The sequence below is a fragment of the Rhinatrema bivittatum genome, chromosome 6, assembly GCF_901001135.1.
Source record: "Rhinatrema bivittatum chromosome 6, aRhiBiv1.1, whole genome shotgun sequence".
Lineage (NCBI taxonomy): Eukaryota > Metazoa > Chordata > Amphibia > Gymnophiona > Rhinatrematidae > Rhinatrema > Rhinatrema bivittatum.
This window is the reverse complement of record NC_042620.1, coordinates 243,146,133-243,168,968: the sequence shown is the minus strand read 5'-3', so window position 1 is coordinate 243,168,968 and position 22,836 is coordinate 243,146,133. Positions and strand designations below refer to the sequence as shown.

At 43.1% G+C, this 22,836-nt stretch overlaps 1 protein-coding gene across 1 annotated transcript in view; it reads left to right on the top strand.

Moving 5' to 3' along the window:
• The first annotated feature begins 3,433 nt into the window (after window positions 1-3,433).
• Window positions 3,434-22,836, top strand: part of WDR44 (WD repeat domain 44) — a 150,325-nt gene continuing 130,922 nt past the window's right edge. Inside the window, exon 1 of the mRNA XM_029606697.1 lies at window positions 3,434-3,947. Coding sequence (XP_029462557.1) covers window positions 3,874-3,947 — 74 coding nt within the window. The 5' untranslated portion in view covers window positions 3,434-3,873. The remainder of the gene's footprint in view (window positions 3,948-22,836) is intronic.

Sequence of the window (22,836 nt, the reverse complement as noted above, 5' to 3'; positions counted from 1 at the left end):
AGACATAGGAAAGTACAGGAGGGAAGTTCTGGAGGCTAAATTTAGGCTCTTAAATAAGAAACTGAAATCCAGATCCTATGAGGTTGCATTCTCAGAAATTCTCCCCATTCCACTTGAAAAACCCCAGAGGCAGGCAGGCTGAGCTTCAGTGTCTCAATGCATGGATGAGATAAGAGTGTAGGGAAGAGGGTTTTAGATTTGTTAGGAACTGGGGAACATTCTGGGGAAGAGGTAGCCTACTCTGGCGGAATGAGCTTCACCTTAACTAGAGTGGAAGCAGGCTGCTAGTACTAACTTTTAAAAAGGAGATAGAGCAGCTTTTAAGCTAGATGATGGCAGAAAGCAGTCGCTCAGAAACAAATGGTTTGGAATGATGTATCTTATATTCTTGTAACTAATACAGCAATCACAATACTGTTCAGTTTAGAAAAAACCTATATACTTAAAAACTCAGAAAACTTTGATGTGAACTAAGAAACACGAATGATAAGTTTGATTTAAACTCCCATGTTGTGTTTTAAGTGCTGATCCTATCATTTCTATCACAAAGCATTCTATGATAACCAAGCAGTGCCCTTTGAATCAGTGATTAATAACCTTTTCAACTGATGCCATTTTATATACAAAGCAGTCACTCCATACTCCCAATAAACAAATTATGGCGGAAAACCCGAGTCCAGTTTACGAGTTACATGTTTAAAGGGGGAGTTGGGGGGGGGGGGGGAGGGTGTACCCTGCGCAGCCAGGGGGGCTGCTACGCGGGAAGACGAGAGCCCGGGGATAAAGGTTCTCAGTGGAGCCAGCTCTCGCTGGCCTGTGGCGGAGCAGGGGGGGGGGGGAAGGGGGAGGGGATGCTCCACCATTGGGGTTTCAAGGTGGTGGAGATTCGGGAGAGAAAGGGGAAAGATAAGAAAGGGGGAAGTTGAGGGTCAGTTATGTTGTAAGGGCTCGGGTTATGTGTAAATTAATAAACTGCGGCCTATTTAAATGCCATTCAAGTGTGGTGTGTGGTTATTGGGGGGTGTGCCTAGACAGCAAAAGAGCGTCAGTGTTGCATCCCATGTTATTAAAAAAAAAACCCAAAAACAAAAATACCTCATAACCTAAATTATTGAATTCCAATGCGAATCTGATTATTTTAAGAAGGGTTCAATAATTAAACTAGCTTCAGTGACAATGTCCAGGCTTTGAGAGGTTCAGCAACTTTATCAAGGGAGCTTCAGTACTGAGTTTGGGTGGGTAGTGCCAATGGGTAGGGAGGGCATATTGGCAGGAGGGAAAGGGCAAAGGGAGACAAATTCAGCTCTAGTACCTGGAGCATGGGGAGTGTGTGTGTGTGGAGGGGGGGGAGATAGACTGCCCCTCCCCTCAAACTATACTTGTGCTTGAGTGCTTCTAAACTCATAAGCACAATGGCATGCTTGGGCTTCAGTTCTCATGGCAACCATAGGCCAACAGCCCATAATTTACAGAGAAATGTTCATTCCATCATCATGAGCGTAAGGATCAAGCACTGGTTCACCCAGGACTCAATGCTCAGCGTGGCTCCCGATCTCACAGCATCTTCTGTGCCCCCAGTCCTTCACCAAATCTTCGGGTCTTCCATCCCCAACCGGCGTGTCAGCTGTCTCACCCCACCCCAACAGCGTTCCCGCAGTGTGGTGCGGCATTCACACCATGGTACAGTATAAATCATGAAATTAAAAAATACTATTTGCAATCAAATAATTAAACATTTCTAACCACTCTCAAGCTATTTTATTTGATCCCAACGTTGTTCAAAAATACAGCTCTTCCTTGCTCTCTACAATCCGGAAAGATAACTGTGCGCTATATCTGATATATGAGCAGCGACATCCCACAAGGCGCATGCGCAATGTTATTGTGCACCAGAGATGGAAGTGGCCCTTGGATTCTAGCAGTCAACCTTTTGATGCGCATGCGCGGAGTACTGTACTGCCGTCCCTCGATCTTTTTTCACTGTGTGGGCCAGAGCAGAATGTGGAAGCGAGGAGAAAGAGAGTCATAACTTAGTGTCGGCGACAGAGCGCTGGAAAATTCATTGCAGGAAAAAAAAGTCCTTAAATGTAAAAAAGCAGCCGAATTTGACAGGAAATCTGCCTACTTGGCAACATTATTGGCCAGTGACTAGTCCCATGCGCTCCTCCAGGCACTTTTTTCCAAAAAAACAAGCCCAAAGAAAGCCCAAAACATGTGAAATTGAAACACCAATGTCTGTGAGTCGTATAGATGACAAAGGAGCTTAGCTTTTTGCATCTTTCTCTGTTTTAGCATGTTGCAGAAGGTCTGCATGATGTGCACGAATGTCACATTTACAAAATGTGCACGTATCCTTATTCTCATTGCTGAAAACAAGCTGAATCCATGCTTTTAGTTCACGTTCCTCTTCCCACGCTTTGCAGTACTTTTTACTGTACTTAGCCCAGTTCTTTACTGTAGCCATAGTAGATCAAAACCATTTAGTAGTGTAGCAGCCAAGGACAGAAACAGTAGGTATGGACTGGCTTTCTTACAGAGGTGATCTTCTGCAGGGAGAAGAAATGAAAGAAAAAAAAAAGCAAAATTAGAGGAAAGCAAAAGTGGTGTAGAAAAATAAAAAAATAGCATTACAAGTTTCCATGTCACATTTTTTACCTATAGTCAGCAGGTATGAACAAGCTTTCTTTTTGTCAAAATAAGGATTTTTTTTATGAAGGTGATCAGCTACAGAGAAGAAATGAGAAAAAAAATAGATGAAATCAAGTGGAGTAGAACAAATTAAAAGACACCAGCCCCTCACCCTCATTCTCTCCTCTGAGCACATCCCTGGCCCCCACACACTCATTCCCTTCTCCCTACCCCCCTCCAAGCACATCCCTGGTCCCCCACACACTCATTCCCTTCTCCTATCCCCTACAAACACGTCTTCAATTCCCTCAAGCTCATTCCCCCCTCCAAGCACCTCCCTACCCCCTCCAAGCACATCTGTGGCCCCCCACATTCTCATTTCCCCCTCCCAACATACTAATTCCTCCCCTCCTTATACCTGGCTGTAGCTGCACAGTCAGAAGATTCCTTCTCTGTTGCTTGCTGGCAGCTGCAAAGTCGTGCTGGCCTTCCAGGTCTGTCCATGTTGGAGGCTTGTGCATCTGGATCTGGTGCTGGTGCTGGGTCTGCCCCACAGCTCGTGTGAAGGTTTCTAACTCCGATTGCCTTACTGCTGCAATAATTTAGGATGCGCCTGCTATGGACAGATTTCATCGCAGCAGCAGCGCCAATCACTGTAACATCAGAGCACAAGTCCCGCCCAACAAGCCCAAAAAAAAAACGCGACTGGCAGAAAAAATAGCCCAATTAAAAGCAACCCAAAACCAAACCGCGAATGACTAGGAAAAGAAGCCCAATCTCGCGGTAAATAAGCGAGGTTGGCAACACTACGCTCCTCCCTTCTCACTCATCTCGCGAGAGTCCAGGGCTCTGTGTTGTGTCGGGGTCCAGTTGCAGGTAGCTGCTGAGCCAGCCCGAGCAGCTTCTATTTCTGCTGCCTCCATCCTTGATAGAGAGCGGGCGCGCGCGTAAGCGCGAGTAGCCACAGTAATAGCAGCTTTAGTTTATGACGGCTCCGGTACCCTCGCGCCACTTTAGAAGCTGAGGATCCGGTCCCCGCCCGCCCCAGGCGCTCTCCGGCAGCGACACCTGTATGCACCAGGGTCGGCGACTGCTGGCCACGGCCTTTCAGACGATTAAAGAAGGAGGGTAGCAGCTGTTCTCGTCGGAGGAAAGATTTGGATTCGTGCTGCAAAGCTGCCCGGCAGGGCCTAGGGAGAGGGGACTTTGTAACATTGGTTCTCCTCCCTTAGCCCTCTCCCTTCAATGGCGTCGGACAGCGACACCGAGGAGTTCTACGATGCTGCTGAAGATGTCAACCTGGGCTTGTCCCCCGTGGTGTAAGTATAGGGCTTCCTTCACTACCTCTCTCCCCCCGCGTTACACTGCAGGAATAGGCCTGCTGTGTGGCCTCCTAACTTTCGGCTTATTGCATTTTTTCGCTGTTCTGTGTCCTACTGCGATTAGGACCGGGATTGCTGAGAAGTTCTGTACACTGCTAATATAGTGTGCAGAGAGGGGGCCACCATTTAATAAAAACAAATAGGTAACTAGTTGAATTCCCCAGGATGGGACTGGGATTCCTTGTCACAGCCTTAAGGGCTGCTTTCTTCTGCCACTCTCTGAATAGTGTTTTGTACTCCGGATTCTTGATGTCAGAATCTAGTGGTGAATAACTATATATAAGCAACTAAGATGTTGTCTGTCGGGGGGGGGGGGCATTTCTTGCCTTCAGGTTGTTCCCTGGTGAGTGACAGCAGTGTAAGAAAACTTGGATATTGGTATATTTATGTTGAGATACCACAGGCTGCTTCTTCAAGAGGTCTCAAAAGCTTATGTACTTTAACTTTTTTATTTTGGTCCTTAGCAAAGGGTATCATAACATGCACCATTTCCCACCTAAAGAAAAAAATTAACATTAATCTCACTTACTAATAATTTTTTTATGTTTCATTACCTAACACCAGCTATACCTAGAACAACTAGCAATAAGTAAAGCCAGTTTCATTACATGGAACAGCAATATTAGGAAACAGTACTTGAGCATTTCAGGAGAGAGCTTATTTCAGCATTGTGTTCTAGTAGCTACATTTGTTCTGAAGAAGAATACTGGAATGTATATTTACAAAGACACTTTATGTTTGAAAATGTTTATAATATAGGTTTTAAAAAGTTAAGTATGTACATTATCTTGAGCGATATGAACTTGGATGGTGCTAATTACATGTGTTAAGGAGACAGTAATCTGAAAATATAAACTACCACCTTTCTTTTCTTCCTTGCTCTCGAATTATAGCCTACTACTCTTATGGCCTGAAGTGTTGCTAATTCATTCTTCTGTTGTATGACTTTAGTTTCCCCTACCTGCTGGGGGGAGGTGGGTATGAGGGGAATGTTCCTTATACCCATCACCTCTTCCATGAAAAATATTTCCTGACTGCTCACCCTCTGAGCCTCGTATCATGACCTCCTTGTTCTAGGACAGGGGTCCCCAAAATTTGGACCAACGAGCTTGTTTCCCAGCCCACCATACTTTTCTTTCCCCTGGCCAGATATGGTCTGAAGAGAGAGGTCTTTACCTCCCAAGAAAGGCAATGATAGGCTGGCAGGATTTCCCAAGCAGCAAAAGCAGATGTGTGACACCCCCCCCCCCCCCCCCCCCTTATTCTAGGATAGGGATCCCCAAACTATGGACAATTGAGCTTGTTTTCCCAGCCCACAATAATTTGCTTTCCTCTAGCCAGATCTGGCCTGAAGGGAGAGGGATATTCCTCCAGGCATGGCAGTGATGTTAGACTGAATATGTCACTCTCATTTTACAAGCTTTGCACTAGCTCCCCAACCAGTCTCGCATTCAGTACAAATTGGCATCTTTGACTCATAACCTACTGCACCAGGTCAAATTACCATGGGTCAGCAGTACCTTCAAATTTTACATTTGCACAAGATTACTTCACTGCCTCTGTCGCTACTAGAAAACCCATCCCTTCAAACAAGCAGTCGTGAAAGGGCCATTTCCTTGGCGGGCCCTACTCTCTGGAACTTGCTCCCACAACAGCTGCATATTCTTACAGAAATGAAGGAATTCAGAAAAACCCTAAAAACATATTTATTTTCAACATTGTTTACTTCAACTACACCCAGCAACTAGAATCCCCCATAATGCAGCCCTCAGCAACAAAGGTTACCTCTTTGATAATTGCTAGGCACACCACAGCGATATGCATTCAGAATGTATAAGATTTTATTCTGTTAGTCTTGTTTTATTGACATTTTATTATGTATACTACTTTGATATCCTCCCCGAACTAACAGAGGATGCGGGATACAAATAATTTTAAATAAACATATAAAGGTTGACAGGGTTTACCAGGCCCTATTAGATGCGAACATGCTTGAAGTTGATGGGGGCTGAGTAGGAGGAAAGGGGGGGCTTAGTGGGAAGGAAGGAAGAGCGTGAGACTGGTAGGTGCAAGTGAGGGGAGGGAGAGAATGCAGTCCCTCCCCCCCCACACACACACACACCCCTACATCTGCCCCCAGGATGCAAGTGGTTGGGTTCCTTGTGATGTGAAAAGGATGGAAATTTCCAAGAAATGTAGAAATTACTGATAATCTGACTATATGATAAAACTCTTGGAACTCTACCTCCCTCACCTCCTCTCTTCCCAGCATTTCAAATCATCTAAAGCAGTGATTCTCAAACAGTGTGTCACGACACACCAGTGTCGCCAAGCACCGGCAGGTGTGTCGTGTGCTACCAGCATCTGGGGGGCTGAAGACCGAAGCCATTGGCCGCCGCCAGAGACCAGGCCGGTGGAGCCGAAGACCAAAGCTATTGGCCGCCGCCAGAGACCAGGCTGGCAGAGCTGAAGACCGAAGCTGATCAGCTAGGGGGCCAGAGTGTATGTGTTTTGATATCGGGAGGGTGCTTCTGTGTGTGTGTGGTGTGCAAGTGGGACAGGGAGCGTGCTTGTGTGTGGTTGTGAGCCTGTGTGTAAGTGAGATAGAGAGGATGTGTGTGATTGAGAGAGACCAGTCAGAGAGTTGGCTTGTGCGTGTGAGAGACAGAGACTGGTTGTGGTCACTAAGGAAGAGAACCGTGAGGACAGCTTCAGCAGCTTCTGTTGCTTCTAGTGTGGCCTGCAAGGGAAAGGAGTAGGAGAACTCTTGGAGAGTGTAAGTAAAGATGGCTTTTTAAGTTCATTTTTTTATTGACTGCCATTTTAATTATTGGGTATTATGTGATATGTCTGCTATTTTTAAATATTTTATTGGTATTTGGAGAATTTTTAATTATTTTAATTGTTAGAAGTTATTCTGATCATCAGCTGTTTTAAAACATTTATTCATTTAGTTTTACAATTATTTCTGTGTGGTGATCTATAGCAGCTTGGCGCTTTCTGCTTTCCTAATAGGAAGTGTATTAGTGTTTAGGGCCTCGTTTAATATTTGTAGTATTGCCTTTTCATAGGCAGGGTTGTTCCATTTGAGTGCATGCCATAATGCAGGTGTAACTTTGTGCATTATTGCAGATCTTGGTGCAATGTTAAATGCTATATTTCTGTTTCCATTTCTCCTGTTTTGTACTGCATGAGAGTGGCTTTTTTGGGTTTCCATTCCAGTTTCTGTCTCCATATTTGTAATTTGTGGTCTTGGTGAAGGTCGATTTTGTGTATACAACTGAGGTGAGGTATTTAACTAGCTTGTAGGCCAGTAAAATATCTAACTAGCTTGTAGGCCAGTAAAATATCTCACCTTATTTTTTGTGTTTTCTCAGTAGGACATAAATTGGCAGTGAACTGCTGTCTTTTTATAAGTAGGGCTATTGCGCCTGGTAGTAGAGGGAGTTTGTGTTGCTGTTATTGAGATAACATCAGAATATCTTTTTTTGTATGGTGAGTTCTGTGGGGAATGTTCTAGTTCTGCTTTATACCCATTGCCAAGGGGTAGGGGTGGGGAGGTTCCTGTGGATGCAAAGTGTACATTTGCCTTGTGACTGTCATGTGTTCAGTATGTCATACATGTGAGAACTATCTATCTGGTATGTCCCCCACAGAAAAAGGTTGAGAACCACTGATCTAAATAGCCAGATATATCCCCTCCCCCTTCATCTTACCAGCCTGCCTATCAGATTCTGAGGAGGAGCCATCTTCTTTCCTTGCAAGAGATTTGAAATGTCCCATGTGGCCCTTCTCTTGAAATGTTTTTGGACTGTTCTAGAATTTTTCCTTTTCATTGGGAAAGGTTTACTTTCTTAGCATCCAGTCAGATGAATTCAGAACAAGTGGGTTATGCACCTCTACCATCAGATGGAGATAGAGCAAACTAACATCGCAGTATATATATCCCTACAGTGACATCAGCCTGCCAGTATTCTCCATCTCCAGCAGATGGGGGGATGTGCATCTCCTTACTGGGGATTGCTTCATTTTGAGAAAGGAGAATTAAGGAAAATAAATGTGCCCTGCTCTCCTGTGGTGATACCAAATGGTCACTCCCACAGTTGAGCATTCCTGAGGTGATGAGTGCCTTGGTTTGGTAGCTTGTTTTTAACCAGTATGGACTTAGCTGCTTAAGCAGCTGAAAGACATCAGTACGGGTAGCCAAGCACGGTGATGACGGCATGTGCCCTCTCTCCCTGCAGCTGAAGACCATCTCTGTACTCAGCCAGGTAAGGCTGAGCTCTGGTAAGTTTTAAAAAAATTACAGAGACTTAAAAGGAGGCTTTTGTTGTGTAGGGCTTCCTCCGGTCTCCGTGCTTGGCATGCCATTCTGATGTTCATTCCACTCTGTGGGAGGTGGAGGGACGGGGGCAGCATACGTAAGCTAGGCCTCCACCGAGGCTTTTTCGCTGGACGCCGTGTGGTAGACTGCAACAGCATTTCATATGCTTTCTCAGGCTGCCCTGTATAGGATTGTCGGGTCGGCGTGTGCGTCTGGCTCTGCGTCCAGGTTGTGCACCCAGTGCACTGTTGGCCATAATGGTTCCTGCACCTAAGAAGCCTAAGTGCTTTTCTCTTTGCTCTGCCTGTCATATTAGGGCATCTCAGTGAGGAGTGCCTGTTAACTTGTGCCAACACTTTTTGGAGGCTCAGGGAGAATTATCTTCCTCTGATTTCATTAAATATGGTTCTTCCCAGCCAGATTTAGGTCTAGCTAAAGACAACTCAGGTAGGGTGCCTGAATTTGGAACTCTCCTAACTGGTTCATCAGCAAGGGACGGTAGCTCAGTGAGTACGCCTCAGGTGCCTCCTGGTTTAGATACGTCTACTTTTTCTTGGGTAGAATGTTTCCAGGGGTTGCAATCTTTGCTTCAGGCACAGTTTTCAACCCTGTCCAATGCTCCCAGAGTAGAGGCGCAGGAAGAACCTTGCCTGAACCTTCTGTTAAGCGCCGGAGTACTCCTAGAGCAGCAGTGGGGCCTTCCGATAGAGATCTGGATGGCATGGATGATGACGCTGGTCCTGACTCTTGAGGATGATGAAATTCCTCCAGGATTAGAACCATATAGAACTATGCAATGGTTCTTTCATAAAGGTGAACTGCCAGCTCTGATTTCACAGACCTTGAAAATGCTCAGGGCTCCTGGGGCAGGATCTGTGTCTGAGCCAAAGAGAAATCCCATTTTGGTTTCCTTGCGTAAAGCCTCTTGTTTTTTTTTCCCGTGATGGAGGCCATTCAAGAATTGATTGATCTTGAGTAGGGCACCCCAGAGGCTAATTTCAAAGGGGATCGGGTTTTGGAAGGCCTGTACCCTCTGGATCCAGTGGTAAGAGAGCACTTATGTTTTCTGAAGGTAGATGCACTTTTGTGTGCAATCTCCAAGCAGACCTGTGGAAGGAGGATGCTCATGATAAAAAGATTGAGTCTATCCTTAAGCAAGCATTTGAAGCAGTGGCAATGACCTTGCAGATCGCTTCTTGTTGTTCCTTGGTGGCTCGCTCTTGTTTGCTTCTCTTCCAGGAGGTTAATGACTCATTGATAAGCTCCAGGGCAGTTATGGAACCCACCGCTGCCTTCTAGGCAGATGCGGGCTGTGATTTGGTCCGTACTTAAGTCAGAGGGGCTTCTATAATGGTGGCCAGGCGTCAGTTATGGTTGAGAAATTGGTCAGCCGATGAGATCTCCAAAGCTAACCTCACAATTGCCCTTTAACGGCTCGCTTTTATTTGGGAGCAAGTTGGAGAAATTGGTCAGTAAGTGGGGCGAATCTCCAGTTCCTCGTTTGCTGGAGGATAAGAAGCAAACGCAGCACTCTGTTTACATAAGAGGTCAGCTAGAGGATCCAGGTGTATTTGACCCTATAGAGGGACAACCTTTCAGAGGACTCGATCTTTTGGTAGGTCTCAATCTTCATCCCAGACAACCCAGAAGGGGCGCAGGCTCGGGCAGTGGAACCTCCTGAGCCTCCCAATGAAGGTTTGCAGACCCACCCCCGGGAACAGGAGATAGGGAGACTTCTTTCTCTCTTATAGCAGAGGTGTAAAACATTTTTAAGGCCGGCCCAATCATCTGGATCACCCCTGGAGCCTTTTTTAAATATTGGGGTTACATTGGCCACCCTCCAGTCTTCAGGTACAATGGATGATTTTAATGATAGGTTACAAATTTTAACTAATAGATCAGAAATTTCATGTTTGAGTTCCTTCAGTATCCTAGGATGCATACCATCTGGTCCAGGTGATTTGCTACTCTTTAGTTTGTCAATCTGGCTTACTTCATCTTCCAGGTTCACTATGATTTCGTTCAGTTCGTCTGACTCATCAACCCTGAAAACCATCTCCGGAACTGGTATCTCTCCAACATCCTCATTAGTAAACACGGAAGCAAAGAATTCATTTAGTCTTTCTGCAATGGCCTTATCTTCCCTAAGAGCCCCTTTAATACCTCTGTCATCTAATGGTCCAACCGACTCCCTCACAGGTTTCTTGCATTGGATATATTTTAAAAAGTTTTTATTATGAGTTTTTGCCTCTATGGCCAACTTCATTTCAAATTCTCTCTTTGCCTGTCTTATCAATGTTTTACACTTACCTTGACAATGCTTATGTTTTATGTTTTCTTCAGATGGATCCTTCTTCCAATTTTTGAAGGATGTTTTTTTTTGGCTAAAATAGCCTTTTTCACCTCATCTTTTAACCATGACTGTAATCATTTGGCCTTCCTTCCAACTTTCTTAATGTGTGGAATACATATGAACTGCGCCTCTAGGATTGTATTTTTAAACAATGTCCATGCCTGTTGAACACTTTTAACCTTTGCAACTGCACCTTTCAGTTTTTCCTCATTTTATCAAAGTTTCCCTTTTGAAAGTTTAATGTCAGAGCTGCAGATTTACTTATTGTTCTCCTTCCAGTTATTATTTTAAATTTGATCATGTTATGATCACTGTTGCCAAGTGGCCCCACCACCTTTACCTCTCTCACCAAATCCTGCATTCCACTAAGAATTAAATCTAAAATAGCTTCCTCTCTAGTTGGTTCCTGAACCAATTGCACCATGAAGCAGTCATTTATTACATCCAGGAACTTAATGTCTTTAGCAAGTCCTGATGTTACATTTACCCAGTCAATATTGGTGTAATTGAAATCTCCCATTATTATTGCACTGCCAAATTGGTTAGCTTCCCTGATTTCTCTTAGCATTTCATCATCTGTCTGACCATTTTGTCCAGGTGGACGGTAGTATACGCCTATCATTATACTCTTACCCAACACACTTGGGATTTCTACCCATATAGATTCTACTGAGCATTTAGTCTCTTGTATGATCTTTATCCTATACTCTCCCGGACATAAAGTGCCACACCCCCACCATGTTGATCCACCCTATCATGCGATATAATTTGTACCCTGATATAGCACTATCCAGGGTACAAATTATATATAGTAGATTGTTGTCTACTGTCAACATTTGCACACACCTCCTTACACACCTTTTCTAGGTATTATCATCTGGATGTTCAGGCCTGGGAGAATGTGGCCTTAGCGCATGTGGTTTTGACTGAACTGCGGGCAGCCTTCCTGCCTTATTCGGGAGTAGCTTGGGTATATCTCACTTTTTCTGGATTCATCTGACTGGACACTCAGATGAGAAATTACTACTTACCTGATAATTTCATTTTCTTTAGGACGGTCAGATGAATCTAGCTTCCCTCCCTTGGCTGCCGAATGATTGCATAATGATCCTCCTGTGTGCCTACATGTCCCAGGGATTACTGGTAAGTGTTACTCCAGCCTTGCAGTACTGCAGATGAGGTCTCGCCAGCAAACCTGTACAGTAGCATAATCATGTCCTTTTTTTTTTTTTTTTCCCCTTCTAGTTCTGCCTCTCCATATGCATTCTAGCATCCCTCTGGCTGTGCCACTACCTTGAAATCATGTGATATTATTAGCCTGAGGTTTCTTTCCTACTTGATGGATATTTCATCCCCTCTATCATGTACCACCATCTTGGATTTCTGCAGTCCAAATGCATATGCTTTTTTTTTTTTTTTTTTTAATATTTGGCCAGGCAATTTCTTCCTGCTCCTCTGGGCTTCCAGTTCAGTTGGAGCTAGAGCTGGGATCTGGCACCGTAAGCCTTCGTTTGTAGTTGCCCAAGGATATTTCCTCTCTTTTATTTCTCGTTGCATCTTGCCCAGCCATGTCATTACATCAACAGTCCTCAGCTGGGGGCCATGAACCAGGACTCCTTCAGGAACCCTGTTATACAAGGCCCTAAAGGCACACTTGCATGATGACTGGAACTCTCTCCAGGGGCTGTGACTGCTTCCTCCATGGCATTCACAACCTCGGCCAGCCTGGGAAGCAGAAGACCAGAGCTGGGAATCGAAACCAGGTGCCCGCCTGGCAGCAAACTACCACTGAGCTATCAGGCCTACCCCTAACTCTGCTTGTAGTATTGGAACTTACTTGTAGTATTGGAACTTAGCTGCCCAGCAGTCAACTACACCTTGAACTTTTTTAGATCATTTTTTAGATTGTTTGTTTTAAAGCTATGTCCAGTCTATTGAGATCTTCGTGTTATTTGCAAAGAGACAAACTTTTCTTTCTTCCTAATTCCTCCGCAATATCACACACACAGATTTCACATGGAACCAGCCCTAGGACTAATCCCTGAGGCATGCAACTCATCACTTTTCTTTCTTCAGAGCAATAATCCCTTTTACCACCACTCTGTCATGTAGTCCATACCTAGACCGCTCAGTTTACTTATGAGCCACCTATGTTGGATGGTAAAACTTTGCTAAAATTCAAGTATACCACAACCAGAGATTGCCCAGATCTAATTCCCTGGTCACTCAGCATTTTTTTTTTTTGTATTCTTTATTTATAATTTTTAACATTTACAAATTTGCAAATAGTTACATTCAGTTGACATTGAAATGAAAATATATTTCACAGGTTATCTGAGTTATTCCTCTGTTATTGTGAAACTAAATTTACAAATATTTATTCTTTCCACCAATTATTTCAAAACAGATGAATACTAGAATAACCATCCAATTTTAACATTATATTCATTAAGGAATCTAAAAGAAAACCTGAGACTAAAGGATTGAAATACTAAGGGAGAATTTAAATAAAGAAGAACCTTTCCTTTTTTCCTTAACAGCACAGTCAGCTTTTTCCATTTCTAGTCCTAGCTCTCAGGTAACTACAGGAGAAGAGGTCGCAGGCTCCCGTGCCTCTAGAAATAAACGTAATTGTTCTACCTGTGTAAACAAATAAGAATCAGTTCCTCTCTTAATGTTACAACAACATGAATATTTCAACAAAAAAGAATATCCTAAAGATATTACTCTAGATCTTAGTTCTAGGAACTCACGCCTTTTATTGCGTGTGACTGGAGCTAAATCGGGAAAAATCTTAATAACCTGTCCATGATATGATGTAGGAAACTTTTGAAAATATTTTTTCATTAGTTTGCTTATATCATAGGTAGAAACAAAAGAAACAATTAAGGTTTCCCTTTCTAATATTTGTACTGAGGATTCCTCCAGAAAATTTGTCAAATTTGCTGGAATTATTGGGGTAACTGAGGTTCTTTTCTTAACAAAAAAGCATGTATTAAGTGATAACATATTTTCTTCTGTAAACCCCAGAACCTCAATTAGATACCTCTTAAACGTTAAAAAGGGAATCTCACCTGCAATTTTTGGGAAATTCGTAACTCGCACATTTAAATGCCGAATATTATTTTCTATAAATTCCAATCTTTTTGAACAGGCTAATTGATCTTTTATCAAATTATTACTCACACTTTGTAACGACTTCACATTTATTTCTACTTGTTCTACTCTAGTAACAACTTCACTTGCTTGATTTTGTACACCTTGAAATTGTTGTTGGACATTTAGGGAAACTGTATCAATTTTCTTTTCTAGTCTATCTATAGTGGCACTTAAACCATTAACCAAGTCCCAAATAGCATCTAAGGTTACCGTCTCTGGCCTGATGTAATCTGGCCTCGCTGCGTTTGGACCTTCAGTTCTGAGGGCTCCTTGATGTTGTTGAGCTGCTACTCCACCAGCTTCTTCCTCATTTGCTGATTCCAAACTTGAGCTGGTACATTCAGGAGCAGGAATTCGTTCCTCACCTAATGTAGATGTCTCGCCAGACTCTCCATTTGCGCCGCGTTGAGCGGGAGGCGGTCGTGCGTCCGGACTTAAAGAGGCCTCATCCAGGGAAGCCCCTAGTTCTCCTACTATGGGGCTTCCAACGGGTTCACTGGAACTCTCTATTTTCTCCAGCTGTGTCAAATATCGGTCAATTTCTAGTTGAAGAAGAGGAGGTAAGGGTTCTTGGGGAAACACCCTTACTTTCCCCTTTCTTTTAGGTGGCATAGTCACTACGAAACGCCGATATAGACTTGTACAAAATCTTTCCAATGTCTCAGGGATAAGAAGACAGAGCTGCCCAGCAATCCGGCAAATCCGGCCAAAGCCGGTCTAAGCCGTGCGCACCCCTTAGCGCGCACGGCTTGGCCGCTCGCCGGCGGCGGCGGTGCGCCGGATAAACGTCGCTTTTGAGGCATGTTTCGGCTCCTCCCTCTGGCTTCCGGGCTCGGGGGGAGGTGGATGTCCCGGCCGAATGTGGAGCGCAGCAAACTGTTCCCCGATGTTACTCACAGGCACGCCGCCTTTGAGGCGTGTTTCGGCTCCTCCCTCTGGCTTCCGGGCTCGGGGGGAGGTGGATGTCCCGGCCGAATGTGGAGCGCAGCAAACTGTTCCCCGATGTTACTCACAGGCACGCCGCCTTTGAGGCGTGTTTCGGCTCCTCCCTCTGGCTTCCGGGCTCGGGGGGAGGTGGATGTCCCGGCCGAATGTGGAGCGCAGCAAACTGTTCCCCGATGTTACTCACAGGCACGCCGCCTTTGAGGCGTGTTTCGGCTCCTCCCTCTGGCTTCCGGGCTCGGGGGGAGGTGGATGTCCCGGCCGAATGTGGAGCGCAGCAAACTGTTCCCCGATGTTACTCACAGGCACGCCGCCTTTGAGGCGTGTTTCGGCTCCTCCCTCTGGCTTCCGGGCTCGGGGGGAGGTGGATGTCCCGGCCGAATGTGGAGCGCAGCAAACTGTTCCCCCCACTCAGCATTTTAATTGAGTATCAAAATATTTTAAGGCTTTTTAATTAGTGATATTTCAACTTACATTAAAAAAAAATTGGCAAAATTGAACATTTTTAGAATTTGTTGAAGGTGTAAAAACATGTAGATAAAAGTGAGCCAGTTGATACAGTGAATTTGGATTTTCAGAAGGCATTTGACAAAGTTCTTCATGAGAGACAACTCGGGAAATTACAAAGTCATGGGATAGGAGATCATGTTCTTTTGTGGATTGGTATCTGGTTAAAAGGACAGAAGCAAGAGGGTAGGACTAGTGATGCACATAGGGAAAAATAATCTCAACTACAGGTACACAATGCTGGGTTCTGTATTAGGAGTCACCACCCAGGAAAAGGACCTTGGAGTCCTGTGGGCAATACGTTGAAATCCTCAGCTCAGTGCATGGTGACCGTCAAAAAGCAAATAGAATGTTAGGAATGAGCATAAAATGGAAATTAAATTGCCTCTGTATCGAGTCATGGTGTGACTTCATCTTGATGATTTGTGTGCAGATTTAGTCACTCCATCTCAAGAAAGACACAGCAGAACTAGACGGGTGCAGAGGAGGGAGACAAAAATGATAAAGGAGCTGGAATATCTCTCCTATGGTGAGAGGCTATGCAGGCTAGGGCTCTTCAGCTTGGAAGGGAGATTGCTAAGAGGGGCATAATAGAAGTTTATAAAATCATGAGTGGGATGGAACAGGTACATACTAATTTCAAATAATACTTAAACAAGAGGGCACTCGGTGAAACGTAACAACCAGCAGATACAAAACAAATCCTAGAAAGTACTTTTTTACTCGGCGCACTATCAAGCTGTGGAATCTGCTGCCAGAGCAATTGATCAAAACAACTAGCATAGGGTTTAAAAAAGGTTTAGACAAGTTCTTGGAGGAAAAGTTCATAACATTATCAGCCAGGTAGACTAAAGAAAACTATTACTATCTCTGAGAGTGAGTAACAGGAATTATATCTACTTTATAGGATCTGCTGGGTACTCTTGATCTGGATAGGCCACTGACAGAGACAAAACGCCGTGCTCCATAGACCTTGGTCTAACCCAGCATGGTACATATAGTGATGAAATATAGTGTTGTACACCCCCAAGCATAGATGATTTTTAAATTAAAATTCCTTCTTCCCCCCACCCCCCCGGCGCCCCCAATTTGGGTCTAGGCATGTGCCAAAAATACTTGTTCCTTCCCCATGGTTGCTCCATGAACCTGTAATTTACCTGGATGACTTAAACTGGGCATTTAGTGGCACATCTGCACCGCTGAATATAGCCCGTTATCCAGATAACGTTTAAAATTGTCTCGCAGCACAACCGTACTTACCCAGATAACTCTGAATGTCAGAGTAATCTAAGTGTCTGGCTAAATTTGGCCTGCTCCAAAACACCTCGGATTTATATTGGTAGGTGTTGCCCAACTAAAAACATATCCACATATATCAGATCTGGTCAGCATAGCGAGACTTTCTAATTCACTAGTTTGTCCGGCTAAGTGTAAGTTAGCCAGACAAGCCGTTTTAATATCAACCTCACTGTATTTAAAATTTCCTGTATTGCAAACATTCTTTTGCTTGTTTTGTTTCTATTGCAAATATTCCTCCCAGAGTTTGATATTACAGCCAGTGATAGAAGTTGAGAGGACCTTTTAACAGCAGATGTTTGTTGGAATAGTAATGCTATTAATATTGTTCACAGAATAGCAAATACCAAATATACTACTAGTCTGTATAACTTATTGTATCAAATTCTGTTTCATTTTTTTTTTCACTTTTAATTAGACTGTGCTTAATCTATCAAGAAAGGTTTCACAAGTCTACCTATATCTTACACTGTGAACAGAAAATAATATAAACCACAACATTGACCTTGAATGATTTGTATATAATAAGATTTATTTGCACTAAATGGCTGACTGCTTCGTTTGCCATAGGTAAATATGAATGACCTTTCTTGTGTAAATAAGTCTCATATATGCCCTGAAGGTGCTGGATATTACTTTCCTTTCACAGTGAATGAATTTCCTGTTTTCATGAATAATTACTAGGAAATGCAGATCATTTTTATGGGTCATCTCACTTTGAAAGTGGAGGTTAAGTTTAGCTGACAAGTGCTTAAACATGGATGTCGAGCATGCCTACAAGCATCTCGCCTTCTTTGAAAGTAAAATTAACTTGTTTCATTAAAAGAATACGCTTGGCTCCTTCATATTCCTGGAAATAGTGCATTGCAGGAATTCCATTTCAGGATAGTTCTCAAGCCCCTCCCCTCAGGGCCATCAAATAGCCAGCAATCTGCCTTGTTTTTGTGGTTAAAGAAGAGAGGTGGGAATGCAGGATCTAGAGCTCACAATCTACTTTCTCGCAAAATACAGAGAGAATCTTCTATTAAAAGTACCTAGAAAGGGTAAGGAGCACTATATAGTAAGAAAGATTGCTGTACCCTGTCATCAGGGCCACTCAGCATAGGCAATATTTGGTGAGCTATGTTTAAAGTGCTGCTTTACAGAAACTTACATGTCTTGAAATCTGACTATAAATATAGAAAGAGTATGATTCATAATTGCAGCCTAGAAAATAAGCCAGTGCTGTGAATGCTTTTATCATTTATTTTGTGAACTTATAATGTGTTTTTCCATACACACTGGAGCAGAATAGCTCTTCCATCCTAATGTGAGGCTAGATTGATCTTTACTTAGATTTCAATTATGAATAAGACACAAAATCCATCTACTTAGCTTGTTTTCTGATCTAAAGAGGAACATTTATACTCCAAGTTCAACATGGCTGGTTGTCTTCGCAATTGAATATCCCCCACCTAACTGGACAATACATTTTAGACCCATGGAGGTGGTTATTTTTTTCTTTTAAGAATGCTTCTTGTTGTTTCCACTATCACTGACTGCTCCTATGGCTACAGCTTCAGAGTGCCATATTCATAGTATGCTAGTTCATGGCTGCCTTGTGTCTAAAATACATATTTTAACAAGGGCATTTATAACTATAAGAAGGGTGCCCAGTCTACATGTAAGTTAGATATTAATTATACTATAACATAACCCCATAGTTTTTGCAGAATGCAAGATAGGTAAAAATGGGAATAGTATAAATGAGCACATTTACATGAACAGATATCAGTCATGATTCTCGAACCTGAACATTCCTTTGCACAACCCCCTACTTCTCTCTCTCCCCACTCAAGATTAGAAAGTTGTACTCCATGGGGTGTACACAATTTCCAAAGATGGTATTTAGATTTATATTCCACTTTTCACACTTTTTTCAGCTCTTCAGAGTGGATTACATTCAGGTACTCTAGGTATTTCCTTATCCCCAGAGGGCTTACAATCTAAGTTTGTACCTGAGGTAATGGCGGGTAAAGTGACTTGCCCAAGGTCACAAGGAGAGACAGTGGGACTCGAATCCTGGTTTGTAGCCCACTGCTCTAACCACTAGGCTGCTCCTCCACTCCTATTTACATTGCCCTTCCCATGTTCCACTCCCAGTAAGTCTATCTTGCCCATGCTTTGTAACTCTTGCCATGTGCATCGTGTAATTTCTCCATGACTTGCTTGCTTGGGACAAAATGCACTCGCCTTGTACTCCTGCCCTTCATTTTGTTTTTGGGTCACATGGGGAATGTATGGCGGGAGTACATGATGAGTTCATTTCTGATAAGTGCACAGCCCTCTCGTGTTCCTTCGCTCCCTGCCACACCCAACTCCATTGCAGTCTTCTCTCGCTGTCTCTCTGCCAGGGCCTCAGTCTGGGCTGAAGAATCACTACCTCCTCTTGTGCTTGTTTCTGCTGCCATCTCTTGGGATACCAAACAGGGCCCAAGATCCTTCTCCTTTTCAACTGGCGGGGCCTAAGGAACCCCACCAGTCCTGCTGCTCCAGCTAGCATTAGCTTTTCCTCTTCAGCTGGGGGGACGTAGCCTAACTGCTCTGGGTGACGCTGGCTCTATATTCTTTTCAACTGCTGAGATCTGGGGAGCTGCAGCTGCCAGCTCCTTCCTCTCTGTTTTTCAGATTATGGGGTAGATTTTAAAAGGTACACACACACACACACACACGATTTTATAACGTGCTCGCAGGCACATGCATGTTATAAAATAGGGGGTTGGCATGCGCAAGAGGGTGCACAAATATCACCTTGTGCGTGCCGAGCCGCGCTACCTTCCCCCATTCCCTCCCCCCTAGCCTGACCTCCCCCCCCCCCCCCCCCCCCAACCTTTGTCTTACCTTTTGCACCTGCCTCCGAGCAGGCGCTAGTTGTGTGTGCCGGCAGCCTGATGGCACGCGATCCTTCAACACAGCGGCAAATTGCCACTTTGTCGGAGGCCTCTGGTCCCGCTCCTTTAGTAAAGCCCCGTGACTTACACGCGCAACCTTCTTAAAATCTGGCCCTATGTGCCTAGCTTTCCACTGAAAGAAAAGTTGTGTTTAACTTACTGCATATGTGAAGTTGAAGAATGAGATGGACAAATGGACCAGCATATATATACCATAAAACAAAAATCCCTAAAACGTTATGTTTTATTTCTAATTCTAAGCAGTATATTTTGCCAGTTCTAGAAACTCCACCTAGGTGCAGGTAGATGGTAGGTTGATTTGGTGCTCTTGATTTCTTGCATGTTTGATTATATGAAACAAAAGTAACTTTAAAGACCTCCATGTGTAGTTTATCCTTCCCCACACTCATCCTCAGCGATGGAGAAGGTACAGAGAAGGGCTACCAAAATAAGGGGAATGGAACAGCTCCCCTATGAGGAAAGACTAAAGAGGTTAGGACTTTTCAGCTTGGAGAAGAGATGGCTGAGGGGGGGATATGATAGAGGTGTTTAAAATCATGAGGTCTAGAACGGGTAGATGTGAATCGGTTATTTACTCTTTCGGATAATAGAAAGACTAGGGGGCACTCCATGAAGTTAGCATGGGGCACATTTAAAACTAATCGGAGAAAGTTCTTTTTTACTCAACGCACAATTAAACTCTGGAATTTGTTGCCAGAGGATGTGGTCAGTGCAGTTAGTATAGCTGTGTTTAAAAAAGGATTGGATAAGTTCTTGGAGGAGAAATCCATTACCTGCTTGTAATTGAGCTGACTTAGAAAATAGCCACTGCTATTACTAGCAACAGTAACATGGAATAGACTTAGTTTTTGGGTACTTGCCAGGTTCTTATGGTCTGGATTGGCCACTGTTGGAAACAGGATGCTGGGCTTGATGGACCCTTGGTCTGACCCAGTATGGCATGTTCTTATGTAGTCTCTGCTACTCATTGCTCGCAGGATGGCATGCTTTGTAATTCCCTAACCAGCTGGTGGCGCACCTGTGACAAAGGGCACAATGGGTGCCACTTGCTGGCCAAGCAGAGGCCACCTTGATACCAGCAGCCATCCTACCTCCCTGGAGCCTGAGAACACTGCTTCCACAGTGCACCCAAGCTTTGGGCATCCTTGATGGTCTGTGTAGGGATTGTTGAAAGTATTGTTCCTAGTGGCAAGAAATGTTAATTGTTACATCTAGCAGAGTAAGTTTTCCTGTTAACTCAGCTACAGTGTACACTGGCAGCTTTGAAAAAAAAAAATCAGTAAACTCAAGTGTCAGTTGCTAAATGAAGCATCTCATTTGCTATTTGGAATTGCATACAATAAATAAACCAAATATGCCAGATTACATCCACACATGAAGATCTTCACTTTACTCGCAGTAATGGGTAAAGCAATTACCATGTTGAATCATGGTTAAAACAGAAATACTAGCCAAAACAAAAGTATTCTAGGTAATTAGTTGGCTGTTAAATAGAATCATTGATTCCCCTCTTTTGTACGGATGTTTATTGTGTTCCTGAGGAAATGTAGGTGTTAAGTTGGGAAAGCTCATGCTACTTCAGGACTTCCATTGTTCTGAATCTAAGTAATCTGGGGATGGTGTTATGCTTGTCCTTATCAGAACTCCATGCCAGCAGCTAATGACTAGAGTATAAATAGTAGACTTAGAAGGAAATTAAAAAAAAACAACCCAAAACACAGGTTTAACCATAATAAAAATAAAATAAATGCTCTTTTTATTCCCCCAAAATTATAAACCTATATAATAATGCAACTTACTTGCACTGAAGTTTTACCTTGAAAGCTTGATTTTTGTATTGCATTCTAGTTATACAGAATACATGTCATTTCCTATGGCTGTTTTTAAAGAGCTTTGAAAGAAATACGACTGCTTATTTACTGCTTGAAGGTACTCTGTGTGCATGCAAATCATATGCTGTAGGGAACCATAAGTTGATTATTTTTTTAAGAATTATGTGACTGAACAAGTTAGTAGCTGTCATTGTAGTTCATAAGTCTCTGCAGAGAGCCTACATTTTCTTAGCTCTTTGCAAATCACTCTATTACTTATCTTGCTCTAGGCCAGGCAGATGTAACTTTCTGCGTGAGGGTAGACTTGCTTGGTGTCACTTGATTAGCTAGCTATTAACTGCAGCAACTGTGGCACAGCTACAAAAGTGAACCAGAATTGCTGATGTGGATGACAGAAAATCTTCTGTAGTTTACAGATTATAACAGCTGACCATGAACCACTAGTATGTAAATCTTCTCCACGTGTTTCTCATCCATGTAGTTTCCACCATCCTGTTTGCCCTTGACTGTGCTGTGCTGCTTGCTGTCTGTTAGGCATCTGCTGGTCACCTTCATCCCGTTTATATTCTTCTAAAAGCACAGCCTCAAAGTACTCAGGTGAGATCTCACCTATGACCTGTTCAGCAGCATAATCATTTCCTTTTTTTTTTTTTCTTCTGTTTCTCCCTATGCTGTCCCTATGCATTCTGGCAGCCCTCTGACTGTTGTCGCTAGCTTGAAATCATGTCGTATTATCAGCTGAGGTTTCTTTTCTACTTGATGGACATTTCACTCCACCAAATTGGTTAGTCTTTAAGGTGCTACCCGTCCTTTATTTATTTATTTATTTATTTTTTGCTGCTACAGACTGACAAGATTTCTCCGCTGGAAGTTTTGGTCAAGCACAGATCTCTGGCTTGCCCTGTTGGCTTCCATATTTATTTATTTTTATTTATTTATTTATTTAATTTTATTTTTATTGCATTTCAATGTTAAAGATACAGAAAACTTGGATACTTATAATCCTATACATATACAATAAAAGATCAAATTACTCCAAATGAGGTTATCATAATATCCATTACATAGGAAATCAAAAAAGAAATTAGAGAACATGTAAGCTAAGTTAACCTGGAGCAAAATTTTAAGAAAATAACTTTTCCTCATATACATTCTTGCCTATTTCCACATTAAACTCATTTTACCCTCTTTAAAGCAGTATCTAAGAGTGTGTATCTAGATGAAGCTGTTCTGGATAATTAAAGATATATCTAGCATCTCGGTGCTTTATAAAGCATCTTCACGGATACTTTAAGATAAATTGCGCACCTCTTTCTAATACTTCTTTTCGTAATGCTATAAAAATTTTTACGTCTCAACTGGGTTATTGAGTAACATCAGGGAATATTCTTATGGGTTGCCCATAGAAGTCTTGTGTTTGATATTTAAAATGCTGTTTCAATACGGCATCCCTCTCTAAGAG